At 43.3% G+C, this 24,038-nt stretch overlaps 1 protein-coding gene across 3 annotated transcripts in view; it reads right to left on the reverse strand.

The window, feature by feature from the left end:
• Positions 1-19,021, reverse strand: part of LOC142971093 (mitogen-activated protein kinase kinase kinase kinase 4-like) — a 38,050-nt gene extending 19,029 nt beyond the window's left edge. For 2 of the 3 annotated variants that reach the window (XM_076111722.1, XM_076111713.1), the window contains exons 1-13: positions 18,875-19,021; positions 16,680-16,790; positions 16,497-16,587; positions 15,782-15,912; positions 14,862-14,916; positions 14,614-14,692; positions 14,349-14,524; positions 13,254-13,326; positions 12,532-12,742; positions 8,953-9,114; positions 8,387-8,473; positions 6,503-6,817; positions 4,082-4,243 (exon numbers count right to left, since the gene is read on the reverse strand). In XM_076111722.1, the coding sequence (XP_075967837.1) occupies positions 4,082-4,243; positions 6,503-6,817; positions 8,387-8,473; positions 8,953-9,114; positions 12,532-12,742; positions 13,254-13,326; positions 14,349-14,524; positions 14,614-14,692; positions 14,862-14,916; positions 15,782-15,912; positions 16,497-16,587; positions 16,680-16,790; positions 18,875-18,967 (1,746 nt within the window). In that variant the 5' untranslated portion in view covers positions 18,968-19,021. The remainder of the gene's footprint in view (positions 1-4,081; positions 4,244-6,502; positions 6,818-8,386; positions 8,474-8,952; positions 9,115-12,531; positions 12,743-13,253; positions 13,327-14,348; positions 14,525-14,613; positions 14,693-14,861; positions 14,917-15,781; positions 15,913-16,496; positions 16,588-16,679; positions 16,791-18,874) is intronic. The other variant, XM_076111729.1, reaches the window with a different exon arrangement.
• Between the last annotated feature and the right edge of the window lie 5,017 nt (positions 19,022-24,038).

Raw genomic sequence — 24,038 nt, forward strand, 5'->3', positions numbered from 1 at the left:
CAGTGAGTCCACAAATATAAGTTCTTATCTGGAGAATGAAATATATATATATAATATATATATATATATATGAGCACAGAATGATGGACATTACTTTTGGCCTAACTCCTATTTGCTGACATGTTTTGCTTGATGAATATCAGCCCTGCATGGTGGCATGGATGAAAAGGTAGAGATTATAGTTAAGTGATAGATTTATTACAGAGCTCTTAAGAAGAAGGAACAAGAAGTGCATTTAATCTCTTTCAGAGTATTTCAGTTTGAGCTGCTGCAGCCTTTACGTTAATCTGACGGCTCCTCGTAGAAGCTGATGGAGGATGGAAATGTTACAGGTCAGTGAGGTTTATGTCGGACTTTTATGTAAAATTTATGTAAAACTGGCATCACATTTACGTAATGAGGTCCATGTCTGGAAGAAGGAAACGCTTCTCTTAAAGTAACCCAGAGATCCTCTGATTAATGTTCTAGAACTTCAACTTTAAGACCTGGTGGAATATCAAACCATCAGCACTGAACACAAGAAGTTAAGAGCCACTGGCTTCATATGTTGAGCACCGGAGCGGATTTAACTTCTTATTTCTGAGGGTTCTTATCAGCTGCTGTCATGTTTGCATGGAGGGAAAACCTGAAGACCTTTAGGCCTCATAGTACCCTCATAGAACCCCTAAAGAACCCAGGTTTTTAAGAGTGCAATAGGAGAAATAATAGTACATTCAGCTGTCGTCACTGAGGCTGCACCTTTATTTTCGGGGAACAGAAAAGAGGTCAGGACGGACGTGAAGGAGCAAATTAATGTCAGCTGTTATTGTCATTAAAGAAAACAACAATAAGCACGGACGGTAGATGAGAGATGAAGCCGAGTGAATCCTGAGACAAAGACAGTGAGACTCATTTTAATCTTTACCAATTCATGACCGCCTTTAACTATCTGGTGTTACTGTTGGTCATGTTAATGTACAACCTGCTCAGAATAACTGATTATCATATGTTACTGATTATAATATATAATGTAACTTTACACTTAGTATTAAGACTTAAAGGCTGCGTTGCACCAACAAGGATTAGTTTAATCGAAGATTAGTGTTATCAGAGTTTAGCTAAACTAGGTTTAAAATGAGTAAATACAAGATTAAATTACATTCAAGTTTAATCAATATGGAGATGCTGAAACCAAAATAAATAAATAAATAAATAATAATATTGAAATCTAGGTTTAGAGTCAAATCTAAACTGACGTTTAAAGATATGTTTAAATTGTATCTTTCTGTATTTTAAGATAGTTTTAAAGTTTAAAGTTAAACCATGATTCAATCAGGTTTAAATAATGAAGCCCAGACTGAGTCAATAAGTGCATTTCAAACTTTTTGTATTAAAGAGAGGCGTCTGAGTAAACGTCCTGATTTAAATTTAGTCTCCAATCCGGTTTCACTTTCTGAGTCTCACCACCTCTCAGGCCTCAGGAGGATTCAGCTTCACCACCAACAACCAAGCATGAAGATGAATAATGTTAACAAAAGCATGAAGATGAATAATGTTAACAAAAGCATGAAGATGAATAATGTTAACAAAAGCATGAAGATGAATAATGTTAACAAAAGCATGAGCACGAGCCGGCAGGGAAACACACACGAGCAGAATACAGCATGCACACATCTCATGTCTGAGGGAGAAGAAGCTGTGACTTTAACATTATGATCCTCTGACACATCCAGTCTGAATAGTTCAGACTTTATTCAATTAGCTCTGATCAAGACCTCAAATATGAACCCGTCCAAGTTTAATCCAGCGCACAGTGAAGAAGAGTTTGTGTGTAACAACGCTAACACACAACAACACAACTCAAAGTGATTCATCCACTTGTAACATTACGGTAAACGCTTGATAACGCACCAGTGATTTACACCATCCCCCCCCATCGTTCTTACAAAAGTTACAGCATCGTCTTTAATAATTTAATCTGTGTGACATATTCAAAGCAGATAGACTTCAATGAACTGGGATTATTCACGCTTAGTGGGTTGAATCCGTCGCTGGGAAGATGACTAATAACATCTGAGTCACCGGCTGCAAATCTGTCTGCACATGAATTATACATGTTTTAATCAACAGCACACAATGAGGAGGTGCAGCAGAGACACCAAGCAAACACCCATGGTCACGCACACACACACACGCACAAAAAGTGACTCTGAAATAATTACACATTTGGAGAAAGTGCTTTTGTTTGCGTTGACGAGTGGGAGGACAACCTGTCGATCAAAGGGTTAATCACGGGAGAGGAATATGTAATCAGGCTTGTGATCGTTTTCATTTTCATTCCACAAAAAGTTTTCTTTTACAGAAAAAAAAAGGAAAAACAAACGTCTGAAAACGAGCGTTCTGTCATTAACGTGGAGATTTAATGAAAGTTTCACATTAAAATGGCTGAATTGAAATAGAATTGATGAAAACCCTGAAAGACTTCAAAAACATCCAGCAAGGAGGAAGTGGCACAACGAGAGGACACATCTCACATATTATAAAACCCGTTCACACCACAGAGCACAGACTCAAGTATCTCTCTTTAACAATGACCTGAAAGAGAGAACCTTCATTATGATTAGAATAAAAACACACAAAGCAACATCCAGAGTCAGTGGAGATGGGAGGAACGTCTCTCCTCTCTGGAGACATAAGCTCTGCAGTGACTGACAGCACATCACTGGTCCTGAGAGGAAATGAGCACCGACAGCATCCTCCAGACTAAATCAGATTTAGCCGACTCACATTGGACAAACGGCAGCTCCACAACCAAAGACAGAGAAGTCGACCTTTAGTGTCATGAGAGCTTTACTGTCATCGTCTCCGTCAAGAGAAAATACAGTTGCTACTCCAATCAAGTGCCGAGTCATAAACACGGACTGTATATAAGAAGTGGACGTAGTCGTCATGACGTCACCCGTTGGTTTGTGAACGTTTTGACGTTTTGACCGTCACCATGTTGTTGTTTTTTGCAACCAGTGAACAGGAAGTGACCATATCTGGACTGAGGAGGAGTGACGTAGAGATGCCGTATACGTCTCTGGTAGAGACCTGTCAATCACCGTGTAGCCCCGCCCTAAAGCATCCCCTGCTTTATGGTCTGTTTGACTCTAAATGGACCATAGTGTACTAAATGAACATCATGCTGTATTGAAGAAGACTTGAAACTAGAGATTGAGACCATAAACTCATGTTTACAATGTTTACTGAGGTAACAGTCCGTGTTTTAGTCTTTTATGAAAGTTAATTGTAACATTTTTGGTCGCCTAGAATTGTCTTATTCAGCGTTCAGTTGTACTTAGCTCCCTCTCGTGTCACCTTCTGGTTGCAAAAAAAACAAGATGGTGACGACCAAAATGCCAAACTCGAGGCTTCAAAACGTCACGGTGACTACGTCCACTTCTTATATACAGTCTCTGAGGTACACACAACTAAACCAGCCTGCAGCTGATTGGTCCAAACCACTACGCATTAGTCAACATTTCACTTTTCTGTTTGGAGCCCATGAAGCGTGCACAATAAAGCCAACTTCCAACACCTTCACCTCTACATTAAGTACGACTCTTGTACACGGTATGAACTGATCCACTGAGAAAAACAGAAAAACAACAAGTTACATCATCGCTTTAGATTCAACCAGCCAGTGGAAAGCTTTTCATTTGAAGCCACGACAGGAAGTCTTGAGTTTGAAATGAAAACACAAGAGAATCAGTGAGAATCGTGTAGAAAAAGGACAGTTGAGAAAACAGCGAGACAACGTGTTTGTCGGATCAAAGCGTGAACAGGAAGGCAGGCATCACATGATAAACAAGCATGTCATGTGACTCCATGTGTGTTTACTCTGTGGTCTGAGGGGTCATGCCTCCCACTGAGACTCTCTGTGTGGACACGATTAAACAAACACAACTTTACAACCAGCCTCAGTGCCCATTGAGCTCCAACTAAATCCTGCAAGAGAAAAAAGCAGCAGGGAGACGGAAACCTACTGGACACCAACTCAAAACGCTGAGCTGTGGAAGTGAAGAAGAAGAGGACGGGGGGGAAGGTTTGCAGACGTTACCTGTGGTTCCACAGGCCGGTGCATGGCGGCGGGTGCCGCCTCGGATGCCGGGTTCCCGTTGGGGTGGGAGGACTCGGAGCGCGGTGGCACCGGCGGCTGCGGCGGTTTGGTCGGAGCTGCCTGAGGAGAACCCTGGATGTTCTTCCGGTAACGCTCATCCGCCTGAAAGGAGGACAGACGGCGGCATTAGGGAGTACAGGTCAGCGTGTGTGTGGAGGACAGGAACACAGACGAGTGAACAGAAGCCATTAGAGGAGCCACGGTTTGTTAGTTTCCCCGCCGCAGAGCAGAGACAGGTTGTTGTTTTGGTAAAACAAAGCACTTCCTCGAGGGCTGCAGTGTTATTGTTGCCACAATATTCCCACAACAGAACCACGACCAGCAAAGAGAGTCATGCATATTTCATGTGGAGAAACATTCACTGACAGAAAGGTTAGGACACACACCGAGGTCCAGGACACCGCTTCACATGGAAGAAAACCGAGGGCTTGTTTGTTTCTCAGTTTGAAATGTCAACGTTAACTGACCTAATTCATCCTGCAAAACTAGATTATCAAGTCTTAATTTGAACATTACTGCTGTTAAAAGGAGCTTTCACTCTACAGATGAAACTCTTCTTCTAGAAGTCCTCCTGCAGCAGGCCGACTGAGAATAGTTCAGTCTGGATGTGCATCAGTTTACAGGCGCTGACGAGTTAATACGCAAAGCTGCAGAATCAGATTCAAGAGTCGGTTAAATTAATAATAATGTGATCAGCAGGTTCACTGCAAGTCAGACAGAGAACCTCAGTAAGAACAGTTCAGACAGATCATACGCTTCATGTGGAGGGAAACGTAAAAGTCTGTCATTTCTCGTTGAATAATAAATCGATGGTGAGGACTGTAGAACCGTACAGGACAGTTACAACAGTAATCATTGTAATCTGGGGTTTATCAAAATTTTAAAAAATGGACCTACAGGAATGTTTTAGCATTTTTTTTTGTGCAACCCCGTTTTTGTATAATGACAATAAATGATCCTTGAATCTTGAATTCCTGAACTTGGTGAATACAAATATTATGACAGTGGGAACCTTTTTGTAGGGATCACGTCTCTCCGGGTCAAAACAATGGATGATTATTTCAACCAAGTTTTTAGCACGCTAGTCCATTTGACTCCTAGTTAGCTTGCCGTTTCCACCACGCTCTCATGCTACATCAGTTATAGAAAAAGAGCTGAACAGTGGACCTTGGTGGCCGCTGGGTCTAATGGTTCCCTCAGTCTCACTCCACACGGACAAGCTAACTAGCTAGCTAGCCAGCGATCAGCCTCCGGAGCTAGTTATGAATCCCACTGCTCTTCTTGGCAAGACCCGCCCCGTGCAGCATTCGAGCGCTAGGATTGGCCAGGCGTCCCTTGCTCACCGAGCTACCGGTAGAGCTATGGAAGCCCATTCCGCAGCCAAAAAAGAAAAAAAAAAAAAAAAAGGTAACAAAAAGTATTCTTTTTAAATCCACCCCCCCCCCCCCCCCCCCCCCAAAAAAAAAAGATTTACATTTTTTTTTTGCTGGCGTAAAAAATGAAAAACAATTATTTATTTTTTTCACTTTTTTTCTGCCAGCAAAAAAAACCAAAAACAGATGTTTCCAGTTGCTGTTTATTGAAGGTCTTCACCTCAGCCACATTGGTTTTATTCTTTATACTCCAGAGCTGCTTCTTGCTTAAAATTCTATTCAAGGGTGCGTTTGTTCAGTACAATCCATGTGAAACATCAAGCTATTGAAGTATTTCATCTGTTGTAAAGCCACGTTTAGAGAATTCTTCAATGTACTCACAATCCATGTATACGTCACATGTAGGGTAACCTATGAACAGCTGCTTCTATGACTCATCATTTAGACTTTCTATAGCAACTGGAAACATCTGGTCAGTGTTATGGTTACAGATGGATGCACCAAAAGTGTTGGTGCATTTAAAAAAAAAAAATTATGTTGCTGAAAAAAAAAAAGAAAAAAAAAAAAAATTAAAAAATCATTTTTATTTTTTACTGTTTTTCCGTCAGCAAAAATAATTAAATAATGAGTATTATTTAATTTTGTATTTTTTTGGGGAGTGGATTTTTTATTTTTGTGACCTTTTTGTTTTGTTTTTTTTAGCTTTGCAAATGGTCTTCCATATAGAGCTGTACGGACTGAGCATATATATTAACTGGTGTGTTGCTGCTGCACAAGTAGTTTTAAAAGGTCTTTAATATTCGTGATGGTTTTTAATTTGGGTCTAAATTAGAGTTAACTCGCTGGACTCTATTTGCATCATGGAGCTGTTAAGTTATTAGACATTGATCCACACGTCCCACACCAGCAGCTAGAGAGTGAGTACACACAAGCAGAGGAAACATTCTGCAGCACGTCAGCGCGGCGATGCTGCAAAAGCGGGGTTCACCTCTCTGATTGGCTCAGAGTCAGGGGCGGGGCCTCGGGGGGCGGGGCCTCGGAGGTCAGCGTCGGGTAGTTTGGATTCTGTGGTTTTCTCCGGACTGAGTTTTTGACCTTCAGAGTCCGAGCTCTGCGGTGGTTCTTCGGGCTTTATGTCCCGTGGAGCGCTCTGAGGGGGTTTGGTGCTCTGCTGCTGGGCTGCTTTGTTACTACCCGGGCTCTGGTTCTGCTGGAGGGACAGCAGGTAGGCCTGCTCCTGCTGCAGCTGTATCTGGAGCTTCTGGGCTTGGCGCTGCTCCTCAAGCTCCCGCCATTTATTCTCCTGAGTACAGGGAGGGGCAAGTTGAACCAAAGAAACCCTCTGTGGGAAGTCGTGTCGTCTCCACAGCTGCTTTTTTAAATATGTTATTCTGTTTAGAAGACAGCAACCTGAATGTATTCTGGGATCCCCAAACATTCAAACCAATCTAGAGTCTCAAGTCCTCCTGATCTTCATGAAGGAAACATGTTGTTCTCTCTGCAAAGTCTCAGGAGCAACACTGTTCAACATTACAGCTCATTCTCCAAACCTGTGATGTGGGCAGCACATCGCTGTGAGCCTCGTGAGACACTGTTAGGAAACGATTAGAGGGGGGGGGGGGGGGGGGGGGGGTCTTTACTGTCTGTTACGTCTCAGATTTGTAATTCATTTCATCTGATTTATTCTCAAAAGTTCAACTTTATTTTCAACATTTTGACTTTATTCTTGAAATGCAAAAATAACAAATAAACTAATTCCCCCTCATGTCGTAATACTCAGAGTATCAGAGCTTTAATCAGAGCTTCATGTTCTAGTAGAGCCAACGCGTCGGCTTTGAGGAACAGATGTGGATCTTTATTGTTTTGAAATTGAACATCATCTCTGACTGAAGAGCCACATCAACAGCCAACAGTCGCTAGTTTAAATGCATTATAAAGAGTTCAATTATAACATAGGTTCTACTAACTAACGGATGACAAAATGATTGTTGTTTAGGGTGGTGTTTTTAAAATACCAAAAATAAGGTTTGACCTCCGAAACCTAACTAAACTAAATAAAGTGAAGAAACAGCTTGTGGGACGAAGCTGCACATCTGTTTTCAGCATTTAACCGCTGGTCAAAGTTAAACCACTGAACTATTAAAACACTAATGGGTTTTATGAGCTGTGATTCTTGTGCACGTTGCCAGAGGCCACATCTGAACTAGCCTGTTAAACCAGGTATAAGTACACGATGTATTCTTGTAGAATCTGGTGTTCGAGTACTTTAGATGAGATTTAACAGAATCATAGAATGAAGTTGATCAATGATGGAGGAGCCGATGATGAAGAGACGTGTGAGGATACGAGGCTCATATCCTTTCATTATGTCAGTATCCTCCAGAGGAGCACAATCCTTTAAATATAAAACACATCTGGAGTGTGAAACAGGGGAAGCCCTCTCTTCCAGCTGGATGAGCGGTTTCCTGGTGACGACATCGCCGTCACTACGAGCCCCGTAAACATCCCGACTTCCTCTGCAAAAGAAACCCTGAGAACACTTATACAGTTCTGACCTCAACCGTTAACGGCTCTCCTCGGATCTACAAAAGTCCTGAGTTAGTCCCGAAGAAAACTCGATTAAGTTCAGATCGGAAACTCAATCAGGAAAGTTTGTGTAACGGAGGAATAATAAGTACCTGCGTTATAAAGTTTAACAAGCTGAGAGCTGTGGAAACATTACAGAAATAAACCTCCTGGGACACAAACTGATGGAAATGTAAGAAAGAGAAGAAACTTTTTGAAAGAAAGACAGAGAGGGAATACGTGTAGGAGGGAATAATAATAAAATAGGAAGAGACGAGAATATGAATGTGATGCTTCAGACACCCACCAGCAGCATGGCCTGTTCGTGGAGCAGCTGCTGCTGCAGGATCTCCAGGTGCCTCTGCTCCTCCTCCAGCTGACGGCGGATGTAGTCCTGTCGATCAAAACACAGACCAGCCCCGCCCCCTTCAGCTCAGCGTCCTCAAAGAATAATATATCTAATTTGCACATACGGCATCTTCACCATGAGGACGGTGTGCAAACCGTGGTGCCGACACGGAAATGTGGCAACAATAAGCAGGATTTCAGGATCTTGTGATTGCAGGAAGAAAGTCCCAAAGTTTTCGTGTGTTGGGGGTTTTTTGCAAAAAGAAATGCAATGTTCCACATAGAAAAAATCATATTCAGAACCACGTTATGAGCCAAAGTCACACAGGAAAAAAGTAATTTAATTAGGGGCCACGATAAAAACAACAACAACTGAGATGTAAAGGGACTCAATAAGAACAAATGGTTGCACTTCAAAATTTATCACAAAAAACATCACCAATCACACTCAAAGCATCTCTTTCCTTTTGATTCACATCCATACGAATAAGATATAAACACTCAGGTGTTGCTGGACTCGTGTACCTGTTCTCGGTCGGCCCTCCTCTTCTCCTCCTCGGTCCTCCTGCGCTCCTCCTCCTCTTTGCGGCGTCGCTCCAGCTCCTCCACGCGTCTCTTCTCCTCTTGCTCGCGGCGGCGCTGCTCGCGCTCCTGCTGCCTCCTCATCTCGCGCTCACGCCGTTGTTGCTGCGAGGAAAAAGGGCTTCACGTCATGTGTGACACAGAGATCATGTTCTTATAGTTTTATTAGGATTGATTTAGGATTCCCTGAATTCAAGACATTAAAGCTGAAAACGATGAGTCAGTTCATCAATTGTTTTACATTTTTTCTTACAAAAAGGACAAAACATTTACAGGTTCCAGCATCTCAAAGGTGGAAATGTTCTACTTGTATTTGTCGTATTTTGTAATAAATGGAATATCTTTGGATTTGAGCTGTTCTCTCAGAACAAACAAGTCTATTTGAGGACGTCACCAGGAGCGTATTTCACTGTTTTCTTACATTTCATTGAAAAAAAGTCAAAGAACAAATCAAGAGAATAATCGGCACATTAGCAGATAATGAAATAATGTGAATTTGCAGTCCTGCATTGATTTATAAACTGCTCTTTTTCTATAACCAGTGTAACGTTACAATCACGGCCTTTTCTCTCTTTGCTGTAGACTTGATATCAAACCATCAGCACATTAAAAGAATCTGGTGAATCAGTGTTGGTGACTGATTATCTGTTGATATGTGCTGTCCTCTACTGCGTCTTTTTATGTCACCTGAAGGCCACCGTAGTTCTTCCCGTCTTGTAAAGGGAGAAGTGAGGAGAGGGGTATTCATTTGGGTGCAATCTGCAGCCTCACCACTAGAGGCCATTAAATCCTACAAACCGCTCCTTCATAATAACAAGTAGGATTATAGCGACTCATCAAACCACGCAAACTATGATTTCTGTTCTGTGCACTTTCTAATCTCTTACATGTTGAGCTGAAGCGACAGGACGAGGTTCAAACGTCCCGCAGTGAGACGAGGTTCAAACGTCCCGCAGTGAGACGAGGTTCAAACGTCCCGCAGTGAGACGAGGTTCAAACGTCCCGCAGTGAGACGAGGTTCAAACAAACGTCCCGCAGTGAGACGAGGTTCAAACGTCCCGCAGTGAGACGAGGTTCAAACAAACGTCGCGCAGTGAGACGAGGTTCAAACGTCCCGCAGTGAGACGAGGTTCAAACGTCCCGCAGTGAGACGAGGTTCAAACGTCCCGCAGTGAGACGAGGTTCAAACAAACGTCCCGCAGTGAGACGAGGTTCAAACTAACGTCCCGCAGTGAGACGAGGTTCAAACAAACGTCCCGCAGTGAGACGAGGTTCAAACAAACATCCCGCAGTGAGACGAGGTTCAAATGTCCCGCAGTGAGACGAGGTTAAAACGTCCCGCAGTGAGACGAGGTTCAAACGTCCCGCAGTGAGACGAGGTTCAAACAAACGTCCCGCAGTGAGACGAGGTTCAAACAAACATCCCACAGTGAGACGAGGTTCAAACAAACGTCCCGCAGTAAGACGAGGTTCAAACGTCCCACAGTGAGACGAGGTTCAAACGTCACGCAGTGAGACGAGGTTCAAACAAACGTCCCACAGTGAGACGAGGTTCAAACAAACGTCCCGCAGTGAGACGAGGTTCAAACAAACGTCCCGCAGTGAGACGAGGTTCAAACAAACGTCCCGCAGTGAGACGAGGTTCAAACAAACGTCCCGCAGTGAGACGAGGTTCAAACGTCCCGCAGTGAGACGAGGTTCAAACGTCCCGCAGTGAGACGAGGTTCAAACGTCCCGCAGTGAGACGAGGTTAAAACGTCCCGCAGTGAGACGAGGTTCAAACAAACGTCCCGCAGTGAGGCGAGGTTCAAACAAACGTCCCGCAGTGAGACGAGGTTCAAACGTCCCGCAGTGAGACGAGGTTCAAACGTCCCGCAGTAAGACGAGGTTCAAACGTCCCGCAGTGAGACGAGGTTCAAACAAACGTCCCGCAGTAAGACGAGGTTCAAATGTCCCGCAGTGAGACGAGGTTCAAACGTCCCGCAATGAGACGAGGTTCAAATGTCCCGCAGTGAGACGAGGTTCAAATGTCCCGCAGTGAGACGAGGTTCAAACGTCCCGCAGTGAGACGAGGTTCAAACGTCCCACAGTGAGACGAGGTTCAAACAAACGTCCTGCAGTAAGACAAGGTTCAAACGTCCCGCAGTAAGACGAGGTTCAAACGTCCCGCAGTGAGACGAGGTTCAAACAAACATCCTGCAGTGAGACAAGGTTCAAACAAACGTCCTGCAGTAAGACGAGGATTCAGTAATATCTTAAGTCTGACGGGCAGTTCTCTCATTCTCAGAAACATGAAGATATCTCAGTGATTTCTGAAAGCTGCAGGACGGGAGGCTCGTGTTGCAGCATTGCGTCGTCGTCGTGTTTGTGAGAGTTGAGGATTTCACGGGAGGTCACGTCGTGTTTCCACAACAGGAGAGCACATGTACGCTGGTATGCTTCTCTGGATTCATCCACAGATCAGAAACACAGCCTCCAGCTGGCTGCTGCTCAGAAATATAAAAGTCTTCTTCTCTCTCTTGTGTGTTTACGTACTCGCTGCCTTATTTCATGATTTATAATTCTGTTCATACGTTTGTTTGTCCCTCTTATAGTTTTTTAGCTCTCTCTCCTTTTTCCTCCCAGATAATTTAAGTTATATATAGTACATATATATATATATATATAAATATATATATAAATTAATCACAGTGCATCACAGTTTCCCAGAGCACAATGTTACATTTTTAAAAGCGTGTTGTGTCCGTCCAACACTACAGAATATGTCCAAACACAGTGTGAATGTAATGATTTACTTCATATCATTCAATTCACAGTTATATAGAAATACATAATCCAAAGAGAAGCTGGAACCAATTGAAATCATTTATGAATGATGTTTTGTCAATGTATTTGGGTATAGCTGTCATGATAATCCCTGACACTTTCTATTTATTTATTGTTATTAACTACATGACTGTATTTTCTAATTCAAGGCAGTGAAGTCAGATTTACAGCCGAGCTGAAAACGAGCTGATGCACGTTTAACAACCACCGAGCAGCAGATGCACAGCATGCAGAGTGAGCTCATCGTTCCCTGTGGCCTGTTTTATCTTCAGCATCGATCCTTTAAGTCAGTATTCAACCTGCGATGAACGAACTCCTATGAACGCAACATATTCAGGTTCATCTTCTGCTCCTCTGTTGAGGAAGCTTCATAAATAACTCACGGGACTATTGTTAGTCCTATTCTAACTTGCGGTGCAGCTCCTGGGACGCTTCATACATAAATCATCTTTACTTTAGATATGGGTTTGAATTAAACAGGCAGAGTTTTACAACCTGGATTTTGCTTTAGCAGCTTTTACTGACCTTTGTTCTTTTTAACACTTTAAACACGTGTGCTTTAACTTGTTTGTAGACTTAATTATCAGGAAAATGAGAGCAATAACAGTCCTGTACCATCATGCATTGCAGCGTAGCCTGGTGGACTTCTACAATCTTCTGTTACATGAACACGACAGTGTGAAGCGGTCCGCTCACCTCCTCCAGCCGCCTCCGCTGCTCCTTCTGCTGCTCGATACGTTTCTGCCTCTCGGCCAGCAGCTGCCTCTTGTACTCCTCCTGCTCGCGGAGCTGCTGCTCCTGGAGGTGCTGCTGGCGACGCAGCGCCTCCGATCGCTCCTTGTTCTCCTGCTGCAGCCGGATGAAGTCGCGGCGCAGCGTCGACTCGCCCGGCTGGTTGACGATGGAGCTGCACGGAGGACGCGGTTTTAAAACTTTAGCTGCTTTGATTTGGCTCGTCAGAAGAAAGTTATAAAAACTTTAGGATGCTGAGGATTTTGAGTGTTAAAAGACATTTATGGAGAATTAGAAAGGAACATATCATTGGAAACCTGCTGTTGCACTCCGTCTGCCAAACACACTTCTAATCACGAAGAATGACAAAAAGGAAAAAACACAACAACAACAAGATTTATATACTACACTTCATTTCTGTGAGTGTTTATTTGATGTCATGTCTCCTTTAGCTCGGCTGTGGATCCAGCAGTGCTGAGTGTGTGACCCACAGTGACATGCTGCTGGGTTTATCATCATGTTTGGATAGTCGGTAGATAAATGTTGTGTTTGCTGGTTTGCATGCACACACAACACACACACACACACACACACACACACACACACACACACACACACAGAAAGAGGCTCAGGAGGCAAACAAAGCACCAAGAAATTCTTCTTCATGTGCGATGATGTATACTGACCTCGGCTCTCCTTCCTGCTCAGACGCCTCCTCCTCCTCTTCTTCACTTCCACTGTATTCATACTCCGTCTCATCTGAGGAACAATGAAACAACAGCTGTAAAGTCAAAGTCATTACGTCTTGTGAACTCCACGACTCGCCCGCAGTTTAGGAAACCAAAATTACAACATGATTGATTCATCTGAGACCAAGTCATGTGACAACAAATCAGAGACACTTTGACTGAACTACAGGAAGTGAACACAGAGAGGAGAGGAGGAGGGGGGAGGAGAGGAGAGAGGAGAGGAGGAGGAGAGAGGAGAGCAGAGAGGAGAGGAGGAGGAGAGAGGAGAGGAGAGAAGAGAAGAGAGGAGAGGAGGAGAGGAGAGAGGAGAGGAGAGAAGAGAGGAGAGAGGAGAGGAGAGAAGAGAGGAGAGAGGAGAGGAGAGAAGAGAGGAGAGAGGAGAGGAGAGAGGAGAGGAGAGAGGAGAGAGGAGAGAGGAGGAGAGGAGAGAAGAGAGGAGAGAGGAGGAGAGGAGAGAGAGGAGAGGGGAGGAGAGGAGAGAGAGGAGAGAGGAGAGGGGAGGAGAGAGGAGGAGAGGAGAGAAGAAGAGAGGAGAGAGAGGAGAGAGGAGAGGGGAGGGGAGGAGAGGAGAGAAGAGAGGAGAGAGGAGAGGAGAGAGGAGAGAGAGGAGAGAGGAGAGGGGAGGGGAGGAGAGGAGAGGAGAGAGAGGAGAGGAGAGAGGAGGAGAGGAGGAGAGAGGAGAGGAGAGAGGAGAAGAGGAGAGAGGAGGAGAGGCTGTTTTTTCCAATTTTTGTAAAAGAAATGATCAAAGAAATTGAACTTGCATGTTATCTTTTCTAGGATGTTTGTCGTTCTCACTGTTATTCTGCACTAAAGACATGTTCTAGTTCTCTCTACTTCTAGTCATGATGGATCCGTTTCATAGAGGAGCAGAACTTTATGTTACAGAGAAAGACCACGGTGAGTAAAATAGGAGCAAAGAAACGCCCTAAACACTCAACACACCCTGAACATTAGAGTAACGCTTTTATTAGAAGCCGGAAGTCTCCTCTCTCAGTCAAACATTATGGACGTATATATTCGTGAGCTCACCCTTCTCGCCCCTCTTCTTCTTGGTCCGGTCGATGTGGTCTTTGAGCTGGATGCGGACCTGCCTCTCGTTGGGCTGGTCCCGGATGTAGGGGTGTTTGAGCAGCTGCTCGGTGGGCGGACGTTGAGTGTAGTTCTTCACCAGGCAGCCCTCGATGAAGCTGAAGAACTTCTTCGACCTGTCGGTGAAATGAGATGTTTGGAGTTGAGATGAATCGTCCGTTCGGTTAATGCCGGACATACTTTTTGATAAAAAGGATTTCCGAACCATTTTTTGGACTTGAGTCGAGGAGGAGGGTTTCTGGGGATGAGGAAGAGGGCTCTCATTGGATGCATGTCACACAGAGCTGCAAACAAGAAGAGACACCAACACGTCAAACACATGCGTGTCATTCTGTACTAATGGTGAAGCTTAAACCCTGATCAAACAGTAGAATATAAACCGATCGATACGATGAGAACAGACTGAGGAATAAAATAAATAAATAAGTGTTCATGTTTGAAAACTGAACTCACGGGGAGCTCCCTCCGCCATCTCGATGGCCGTGATTCCACAGGACCAGAGGTCACTCTGAAGGAAAGACAAGAAGAGTCAGAATCTCTCATTCATACACATCTGTATTCATATTCTAACAAAGAGCGGACGTGTCATAACTCTTTAAAGCAGCAACAGACGAGTGTCCCGTTCCTCTGGATGATCCGCTGTTACAGGTTTATTTCAGGTGTTATCTGCTGGGGGTGTGAATCTATCGGTATCTCAACTATTTCATTCAAAAACGGCTTCAGGATTCAGAACGTAGGAGGAAGGTGGAGCGCAAATTATTGCATGAAAGAATAGAAAAGTGTGTAGAAGAGTTATTTATATTTAAAATGATATCAACTGATTGCAAAACATTAAACACACGAATGCAAAAGGAACATTTGTTTGTGTTAAACTTTCACAAATTAACTTTTTACTCAAAGTTTCTCAGTGACTTCAAGATAAATTGTTCACAAAACAATAAAAGTGGTATTTTGTGTGATTCTTTGATAATGCTTCAAAACAATAACTGACTTGGTGTTACCGTCCATCAGAAGCAACATCTCGGTACTTTTGTAAAAAACAAAATTACAAAAAAGCGATTTTGGAAGATAAGACTAATAATAATTACAAGAATATTTTTTTTTCTCCACCAAACCAAAGACTGTTCACCTCCACTGTACTGAGTGTCAGCCAGTAAACCCTTCAACTCTGAAACACAGTCAACACGCCCAGAACTGTCTGAGTGGATCCTGATGAACTGGTTTTGAGGAGGACGTGTGGGAATTAGATTTTGATTCTTTTCTTCCTGTGAATCCTTTCAAATGGTCTGAAGCTCTACTCAAACGCTCCCTGATGTACGTATATTGTAGAAGCAGCAGATCCAGTTCCTGCTGGATCCGGTTCAGATCCTCACCCTGTAGTCGTAGGTAGCGTCCGGGTTCTCGTCACAGGCGATGACCTCTGGAGCCATCCAGTACGGCGTCCCGATGAAGGTGTTCCTCCGGCCCACCGTCCGGTCCAGCTGAGCGCTCACACCGAAGTCCACTAAGAGAAACAGGAAGTCAACGTCAGTTATTCATGTTTCAAAGCATTTTCACTGACGGCGTCGTTTCAGTAAAGTACACAAAGAAAGGTAGAGGTGCCATCTGGAACCGGAAATGGTTCTTTAGACTGAAGCATAGAAGAACCCTATCTGGTTCCACAAAGAACTTTTCAGACCAAGGTTCTCTAAAGAACCATTTTCTGAAACGCTTCTTTAAAAAAGACATTTAAGGAAGTTCAAAGAGAACTTCAAAGAACCAGAAAAGGTGCCTCAAAGAGCCATCAAAGAAGTATATAACAATAATTCCCACTTATCTATATATATATATATATATACGTATATATACGTATATATGTATATATATAAGTAGGAATCAAAAAGAACCAATAAGAGTAGTGATAAGAGTTGATCATAATCATCCCTACTTGATTCAGTACTCGTTCAGGTATCAGAAGTAAAAATGCTGTGAGAACATACATCTGTTTTTCTATGGCTGTACTGTGAGAGGTCTATTCACAACATGATGATCAGAAGATAACAGCAGCAGAGCTCCAGCTCCACAGAGCAACACAAACACACAACTTACCCAGTTTGACTTCAGCGTTTTCCGTCAGCAGCACGTTCTGACCCTTGATGTCTCGGTGGATGACGTGGTGAGCGTGCAGGTGAGCTAAACCCTGCAGGACAACACAAAGAGTGTCAAACTGGTTCTGGTTTGTGGTGAACGTAAAACTAAGGTGAAGATGTCATGAAGAGATGGGGAACCGACCCTGAGGATCTCTCTGGAGATGTAGGCGATCCAGTCCTCCTTCAGCGTGTTGCCTTTGGTGTTCTTCACCAGATCCGTAATGGAACCGGCGCCGCAGAACTCCATCACCAGCTGGAGGACAGAGGAGATTCACACACACACACACACACACACACACACACACACACACACACACACACACACACACACACGCATCATTATAACACCAACACCACCACTGTTATTTGGTAGTAGAGACACCTTCAACAAGCTTGTGCTTTTTACTCTTTTGGTTCATGGAAATGACGGAGTATCATCGAAAACAAATCGGCTGTGATTTGTGAACAATAACGGCTAAATAATTCACATCAACGATATCATTAAGATATCTATAGAAAATGTGAAAAATAAAATAATGATGTCAGTCAAATTCATCTTTAACTTTGTTTATTGCGCGTTTTGTCTTTTTTGGGGCAGTTTTTTGGAGTCTGGAACCATAACTGTAGAAACTAGTGATTTAATAGAAAGGTACTGGATTATTTACATTACATTATATGTGTATCATTGACATGATATCAATATTTCACCTTTTAAATATCACGGTATATCATGACCAAGCAGAAATGAAGGCAGCGTGCCAAACACTGCAGTTCATCAAACGGCCACTTGAGGCTCTAAAAGTGAGTCACTCCCACAAACTGTTGTTGTGACGTCACTCGTTGGTTTGTGGACGTTTTGAAGCCTCAAGTTCGCAGATTTCGCCGTCACCATCTTGTTTTTTTTGCAACTAGTGAACAGGAAGTGACCATATCTGGACTGAGGAGGAGTGACGTAGAGACGCCGTCTACGTCTCTATTAGAGACCTGTCAATCACCTGTAGCCCCGCCCTAAAGCATCCCCTGCTTTATGGTCTGTTTGACTCTAAATGGACCATAATGTACTAAATGAACATCATGCTGTATTGAAGAAGACTTGAAACTAGAGATTGAGACCATAAACTCATGTTTACAATGTTTACTGAGGTAATAAATCAAGAGAGAAGTAGAGTCATTTTCTCATAGACTTCTATACAACCAGAGGAGTCGCCCCCTGGTGGACACTAGAGAGAATGCAGCTTTAACACATGGATGCATGTTGTACAACCTTCAGCAGACGGTGTTTAGTGATGTTCAGTGAACACAAAGAGCAGCTGGAGAAACAAACATGGGGCCCATTAGTTGTTGTTGAGGGCTGAGAGTCGGATCTCTGGGATCATAAACAGGTAATCCTGCAGCTATAAACCTCTCCTGCTGTGTGTTCTCTCTGCCTCCCCCTCCCTGATTACCTCGCCCTCCCTTTTGTTTAATTGTTTCTCTTTGATTAGTTGTGTTTTTGCGTTGTTCTCCTCTCTTATGCCTCTTTCTGTTTCTCTTCCAATATTCATGTTTCTTATACTTTATACTTACTTGATCGTTTATCGTTATGCACAAATTCCTTTGAATGTGCAATAAATCTGTTTCTGATTTGACTTGTTAGCAAGCAGAATGTGAGCAGACACATTAACGTTTGGGCGACGTGTTCATTTCTATTGTTTGCTTTGTTTTTTATAGATTCAACAAATCTGTTCGTTACAGTAATCTAAACATCCAGACATCTATTCTGACGTAAATCAATTCTCAAGTAGATTCAACAGATTCTATAAACGTTGACTCAAGAATCTGAACGTGTTGCTGCTCATTTTAAAAACCTAATGACAATAATGACTTTAAAAACAGAATCACTGTCAAGGATTTCTTCTCCAACGTAAATTAAATCTCATTCTGTTCCACTTTGTTCTGTTGCTCTGTTGCTCTGCAGGAGCTTCCTGTTCGGTTTGTCTGTTTGTCAGGATTACTGAAAATCTACCGGCCGGATTCTCGTGAAACTTGGTGGAAGATTGTAAAACAGGAAAAGGAGGAAACCATTACATTTTGGAGCTGATCCAAACCACGGGGAGGACGCAAAAAATGATTTACCACTTTTATATTAACATCACGAGAGAGGGCGGGCCTTGATGGAGGTCTGTGTGATTGGTCAGGAGGTCGTGATTGGTCGTGATTGGTCAGGAGGTCCTGATTGGTCAGGAGGTCGTGATTGGTCAGGAGGTCGTGATTGGTCAGTATTTTAAGGCAGGTTGAACTTTATACACTTTGCTGTCAGGACATCCTGTCGTTGTTATCAGTAGAAATAAAACTCACCCATAGCTGGTCGTCGTGGCCCGGTGGACTCTTCTTGATGAAGGCTCCGTAGTAGGTGGCTATGTTTCTGTGGTGGGAGTACTTCTTCAGCATGTTGATTTCCAGCTTAATCTCCTCCTCTTCGTCCTATCAGAGAGAGAAAGACTCGTTAATATGCTCTCACTACCTGCGAGATGACGAGGAAGCAATAAAACTAATAAATGAAGTCTATTTCTTCCTGGTCGGGTTGTTTAAACTGGAGACCGGGGTGTAAAACCGAGCCGTTATTGAGAGTGACACCTTGTTTCTTTTTCTGAATCCTTTATTGCTTCTTGTAGACGTTGTGTCGTTAGCAGTTTGAAATGGTGACCTTATTATAAAAGACATTTAATCTGTGTGTTTAAAGGTTTGTCCCTCCTCTTAGTGGGACACTTTGAGTCATAAAGACAGAAAACATGTCAAAACAAAACAGCTTGTAACATTAAGAGTAAACAATAGCTTGGAGCTCTTTCTCTGTTTCAGGTCCATGTATGAAAGACGTGCTGAAGAGCCCAGGAGAATAAAACGGATATCACTCCAACAAACATGCAGAAGCAGCCTGAACATGAAGAAAGATAACGGAGCCCAACCAGCGTCTCACCCGCTCAGGATATTACAGCACCGACTCGGACACATAACAAGATCGAGCGATTATTTTCCCAATCACCGACGGGTCGCTGAGGCGCCGTGACATTTATTTGCGAGCGCTTTGCATCAGTCGAGACCGAGCGTCTGATCCCGCGGGCGGAACCGGGGCTGACGTCACACGACATTTTCACTGTTATTACGGCTCGATAAGCGGCAGCAGCAACCTCGTGTGTCCACAGACGGAGAGCTGAGAGGAGCTCAGAGGGAAACCGTTTGCCTTTTCATTTTAAAGCTCTTAACCTGTTGATGGCGCTACAAGAAAAGTCAGAGGAACACCAACAAAATTCATTCTGAGGGGGAATTTTAATGAAATTTATGCCAATTCACCCAACAAACATTTCACTCAAAACTACAGGAGTCGACCTCACGTGGCACTAGAGGAAAGGTCAGAAGGATACATCCTCTGGAGACCACGAATCAAGAAAGATGTCATGGCAATCCATCTAATAGTTGTGCAGATACTTTAGTCCAATCAACCAAGAGAGAGCTGCAGAAAAGAGTCGTGAAACCCAGAAATGAGTCAGCATTTTCACACTTTGTGGAGGAAACCAGTGATGCTAACTTCCTGTTGGACTATAACAGCAAACTTTATCTTATACACCCTTTCTTGAACTGTCTCTATGTTGTCTACGCCGTCAACAAACAGCAGCGGCAGCAGAAACATGTCCAGCAGGAGAAGCAGCTAAAAATTAACTCTGGACCAATCACAAAGCTCCGTGCTGAGGAAGAGGACAAGCCAAAAAGAAGAGACTGTATCATGCAACGGGACTAAAGACTGTTACATCAGAATGTTAACAACAGAACTCAAAGTGGAGCAAAGTTGTATAAGACGAGTATGTTCACTGTAAGAGGCTCATTAACTATTTGATTTAATGCAACTAATAAACATTCATCACTACAGGTAGCTACGTCATTCTGTGGACAGACTACCAGGATTTAAAACACACACACACACACACACACACACACACACACACACACACACACACACACACACACACACACACACACACACACACACACACACACACACACACACACACACACACACACACACATATTTAGAAACCACCTGCAGCTCAGTTTCATAATCTCTTAAACACAGAACACCCAGTAAACCAGATGTTTGGCTAACTGACAACTGAGGCTTCAATTCTCTGTGATTATTTAAGAAGCAGCTATCTATATGCTGTCAGTCATTTGGAGAGTATTCTTTAAGTGGTGGAGGTCATGTTTTGTTCAAACTATTTGTTGCACTTTAAATGGAGAGATATGTCTTGAAGTGTGGTTGTAGTTCTTCTTCATGAGAGTTTTACCGAGATGGAGTTTGGAGAAACGGACAGAAGTAACGGGGCGGGAGCAAAGCAACAGGAAACTGCAGCTTTTCACATCAGTAATATCTTTAAACTGTTGTGACTGTGACAGAAGTGAAAGTCGTTCCTGCTGTTTCCTGCAGTGTTCAGTTTATTCACGCTGTTTGTTTTCTCGTGAGATGTTTTAAGCAGCAGGTTGTCATCAGAGGACATCGCCACATGCAAGAACCACAGAAAGATCTTCATTTAGCTTTAATCTGCGGAGGCTGTTCACCAGCAGGAGCTCTGACTGATGATGAGGTCGGTCGGTCAGCAGATCCCTTTGAGTCACAGTCAGTCATTTAACCAGGACGACAGCCAACCAATGAGCCGCCGGTCCTTCTGTTGATCCAGCCAGTCACCCAGCAGGTGAGCCGGCCGACCGGTCAATCATCCAGTCAGTGAGAGAGTTCAACAATGTTTCACTGAGACATTTACAGAACAGAACATCCCATCATCGTCATCGCCATAATCTCTGTTAAATCACTTCATAAAACACATTTTACAGACTGGCTTCTCATGTGATGTTGTCGCTTTTCTGTTTTATTTATTTATTTATTTATTTAATTTATTTAATTTATTTAATTTATTTATTTTATTTTATTTTATTTATTTTATTTATTTTATTTATTTTATTTATTTTATTTTATTTCTTAGTATATCTTATGGTATCGACTGTCTCACTGATCTTTCTGTTATTGTTATTATTTCTTTGTTTTTGCTGCTTTTGTCTGTCAAAGCACTTTGTAAACTCTGTTAAAGGTGTGATATAAATAAAGTTATTATTATTATCAAATCATCGGTCATGTGAAACGTTTTTGGAACGAGAATTACAGCCGCTGAGGACAGACAGGTGGAGCTTCTTACACATTATTCACAAAAAAATAAAATCTTTAAGGAGAGAAGTATGAACTCAATGGACAAAATATAATAAAGTTATGTTTTATTATTACGCTCAGTGAAGATCAAACTTACACCCTCATGAAACACTGAATACACTCAGAAGAAAACAGACACGATGTGAAGTCACATGATCGTTATAAACACAAACATGACGTCTGCTCGACTTTAACTGAAACTCCTCCAGCTCATCACTCACAACAACATAAGAGGTCAAATATTAACGACACTTAAGGTCAAATTAATGTTTTCTTTCCACTAGTCTGAAAAATAGACTAAAAGCTCTAAACTGACTTTTTTTAATTTGATAAAATAACTAAAATGAATCAGTGTTAAAGTTTATTTTAAACTATGAACAAGTGTATTTAGTCTCTCTCCCCCTCATCACCTCAGAGCTCTGTTGGTCCTCCCCTCTCTCATTGTTAAATATATATTAGTTCTAAAACAAGGCGTCCATCCCTGAGGCTCCTCATCATCGTTCCTGGGCATTAAAATGGACAGGAATGTCCCCCCCCACCCCCCACCCCCCCCCCCCCCCCCCCCACCACCCTGGGGGAGCAGACGACACACAAAGTGGGAGGCATAATGGAAAATGGAAGCTGAGGAGGAGGAGGGAGGTGGACACGTCTTTAACAGGCGATGTTTTAAACACTCGGGTCCCTCCGGTTCATGGTCTCCTGTCAGAGACGTGTCCTCGTGTTATTGTAGATCTAATCTCTCCGGTTCTGTTCGGGGTGAACGGTGGAAACCTCATCACCAAGATGATAAATACCAAGAATCATTTCCTGAGTCAAAACATCCAAGAAGACAAAATGAAAAGTGACTGTGAGGCTACAACAACCTCAACAACACACATTATTTACTAAGTTTACTAAGTTTACATCCACACACACACATTTTCACATCGTGGTCTGAGATGCGAGTCGATCACCAGAAATATAAACTGTATAATATCACAATATATGTGGCTGGACAGAAACAACAGAAAACACCACGCCTTCAACACCTCACACACTTTTCACTTTCACACCTTCTGATTGGACGGGGAGCAGCAGGCAGGGGGAGGGGGTGTGGAGGTGAGAGTGAGAGAGAGAGAGAGAGAAGAGGAGAGAGAGAGAGAGAAGAGAGAGAGAGACAGAGAGAAGAAGAGAGAGAGAGAGAGAGAACGGAGAGGACAGAGAAGAGAGACAGGAGAGACAGACAGAGAGAGAGAGACGAGAGAGACAGAGACAGACAGAGAGGGACAGAGACAGAAGAGAGAGAGAGAGACAGACAGACAGAGAGAGACAGAGACAGAGACGAGGAGAGAGAGAGAGACAGAGAGAGAGAGACAGAGAGACAGAGAGAGAGAGAGAAGAGAGACAGAGAGAGAGAGAGAAAGAGAGAGAGAGAAGAGAGAGAGACAGAGAGAGAAGAGAGACGAGAGAGAAGAGAGAGAGAGAGAGAGAGAGAGAGACGAGAGAGAGAGACAGAGAGAGAGAGAGAGAGAGAGAGAGAGAGCAGAGAGAGAAGGAGAGAGAGAGAGAGAGACAGAGAAGAGAGAGAGAGACGAGAGAGACGAGAGAGACAGACAGAGATAGAGAGAGAGACAGAGACGGAGAGGACGAGAGACAGAGACAGAGAGAGAGAGAGAGACACAGAGAGAGACAGAGACAGAGAAGAGAGAGAGAGACAGACGAGAGAGACAGAGAGAGAGAGAGACAGACAGAGAGAGAGAGAGAAGAGAGAGATGAGAGAGAGAGAGAGACAGAGAGACAGAGAGACAGAGAGAGAGAGACAGAGAGACAGAGAGACAGAGAGAGAGAGACAGAGAGAGACGAGAGACGAGAGAGAGAGAGAGGAGACAGAGAGACGAGAGAGAGAGAAGAGAGAGACAGAGAGACAGAGAGAGAGCAGAGAGAGAGAGACAGAGCAGACAGAGAGAGAGAGAGAGAGAGAGAGACAGACAGACAGACAGAGAGAGAGAGAGAGAGAGAGAGACAGAGAGACAGAGAGAGAGAGAGAAGAGAGAGAGAGAGAGAGACAGGGAGAGAGAGAGAGAGAACAGAGAGAGGTCTGCGTTCTTGGTGTCCAGATGTTCAGCAGAAAGATGGAAAGAGATGAACGCCTCTTCAGAGGAAACTCTGGAGAACAACACTTCATAAAACCGTGAGAGCATCAGCGGGGATCGGATGCTCTTAGTTCTAGTTCTGTTGATGACTGAAAACATTCACAACACAAACACAAACCACCTGAAACGTCCAATG

Source organism: Anarhichas minor, unplaced genomic scaffold (genome assembly GCF_050575085.1).
Source record: "Anarhichas minor isolate MPS153535 unplaced genomic scaffold, ASM5057508v1 ptg000004l, whole genome shotgun sequence".
Lineage (NCBI taxonomy): Eukaryota > Metazoa > Chordata > Actinopteri > Perciformes > Anarhichadidae > Anarhichas > Anarhichas minor.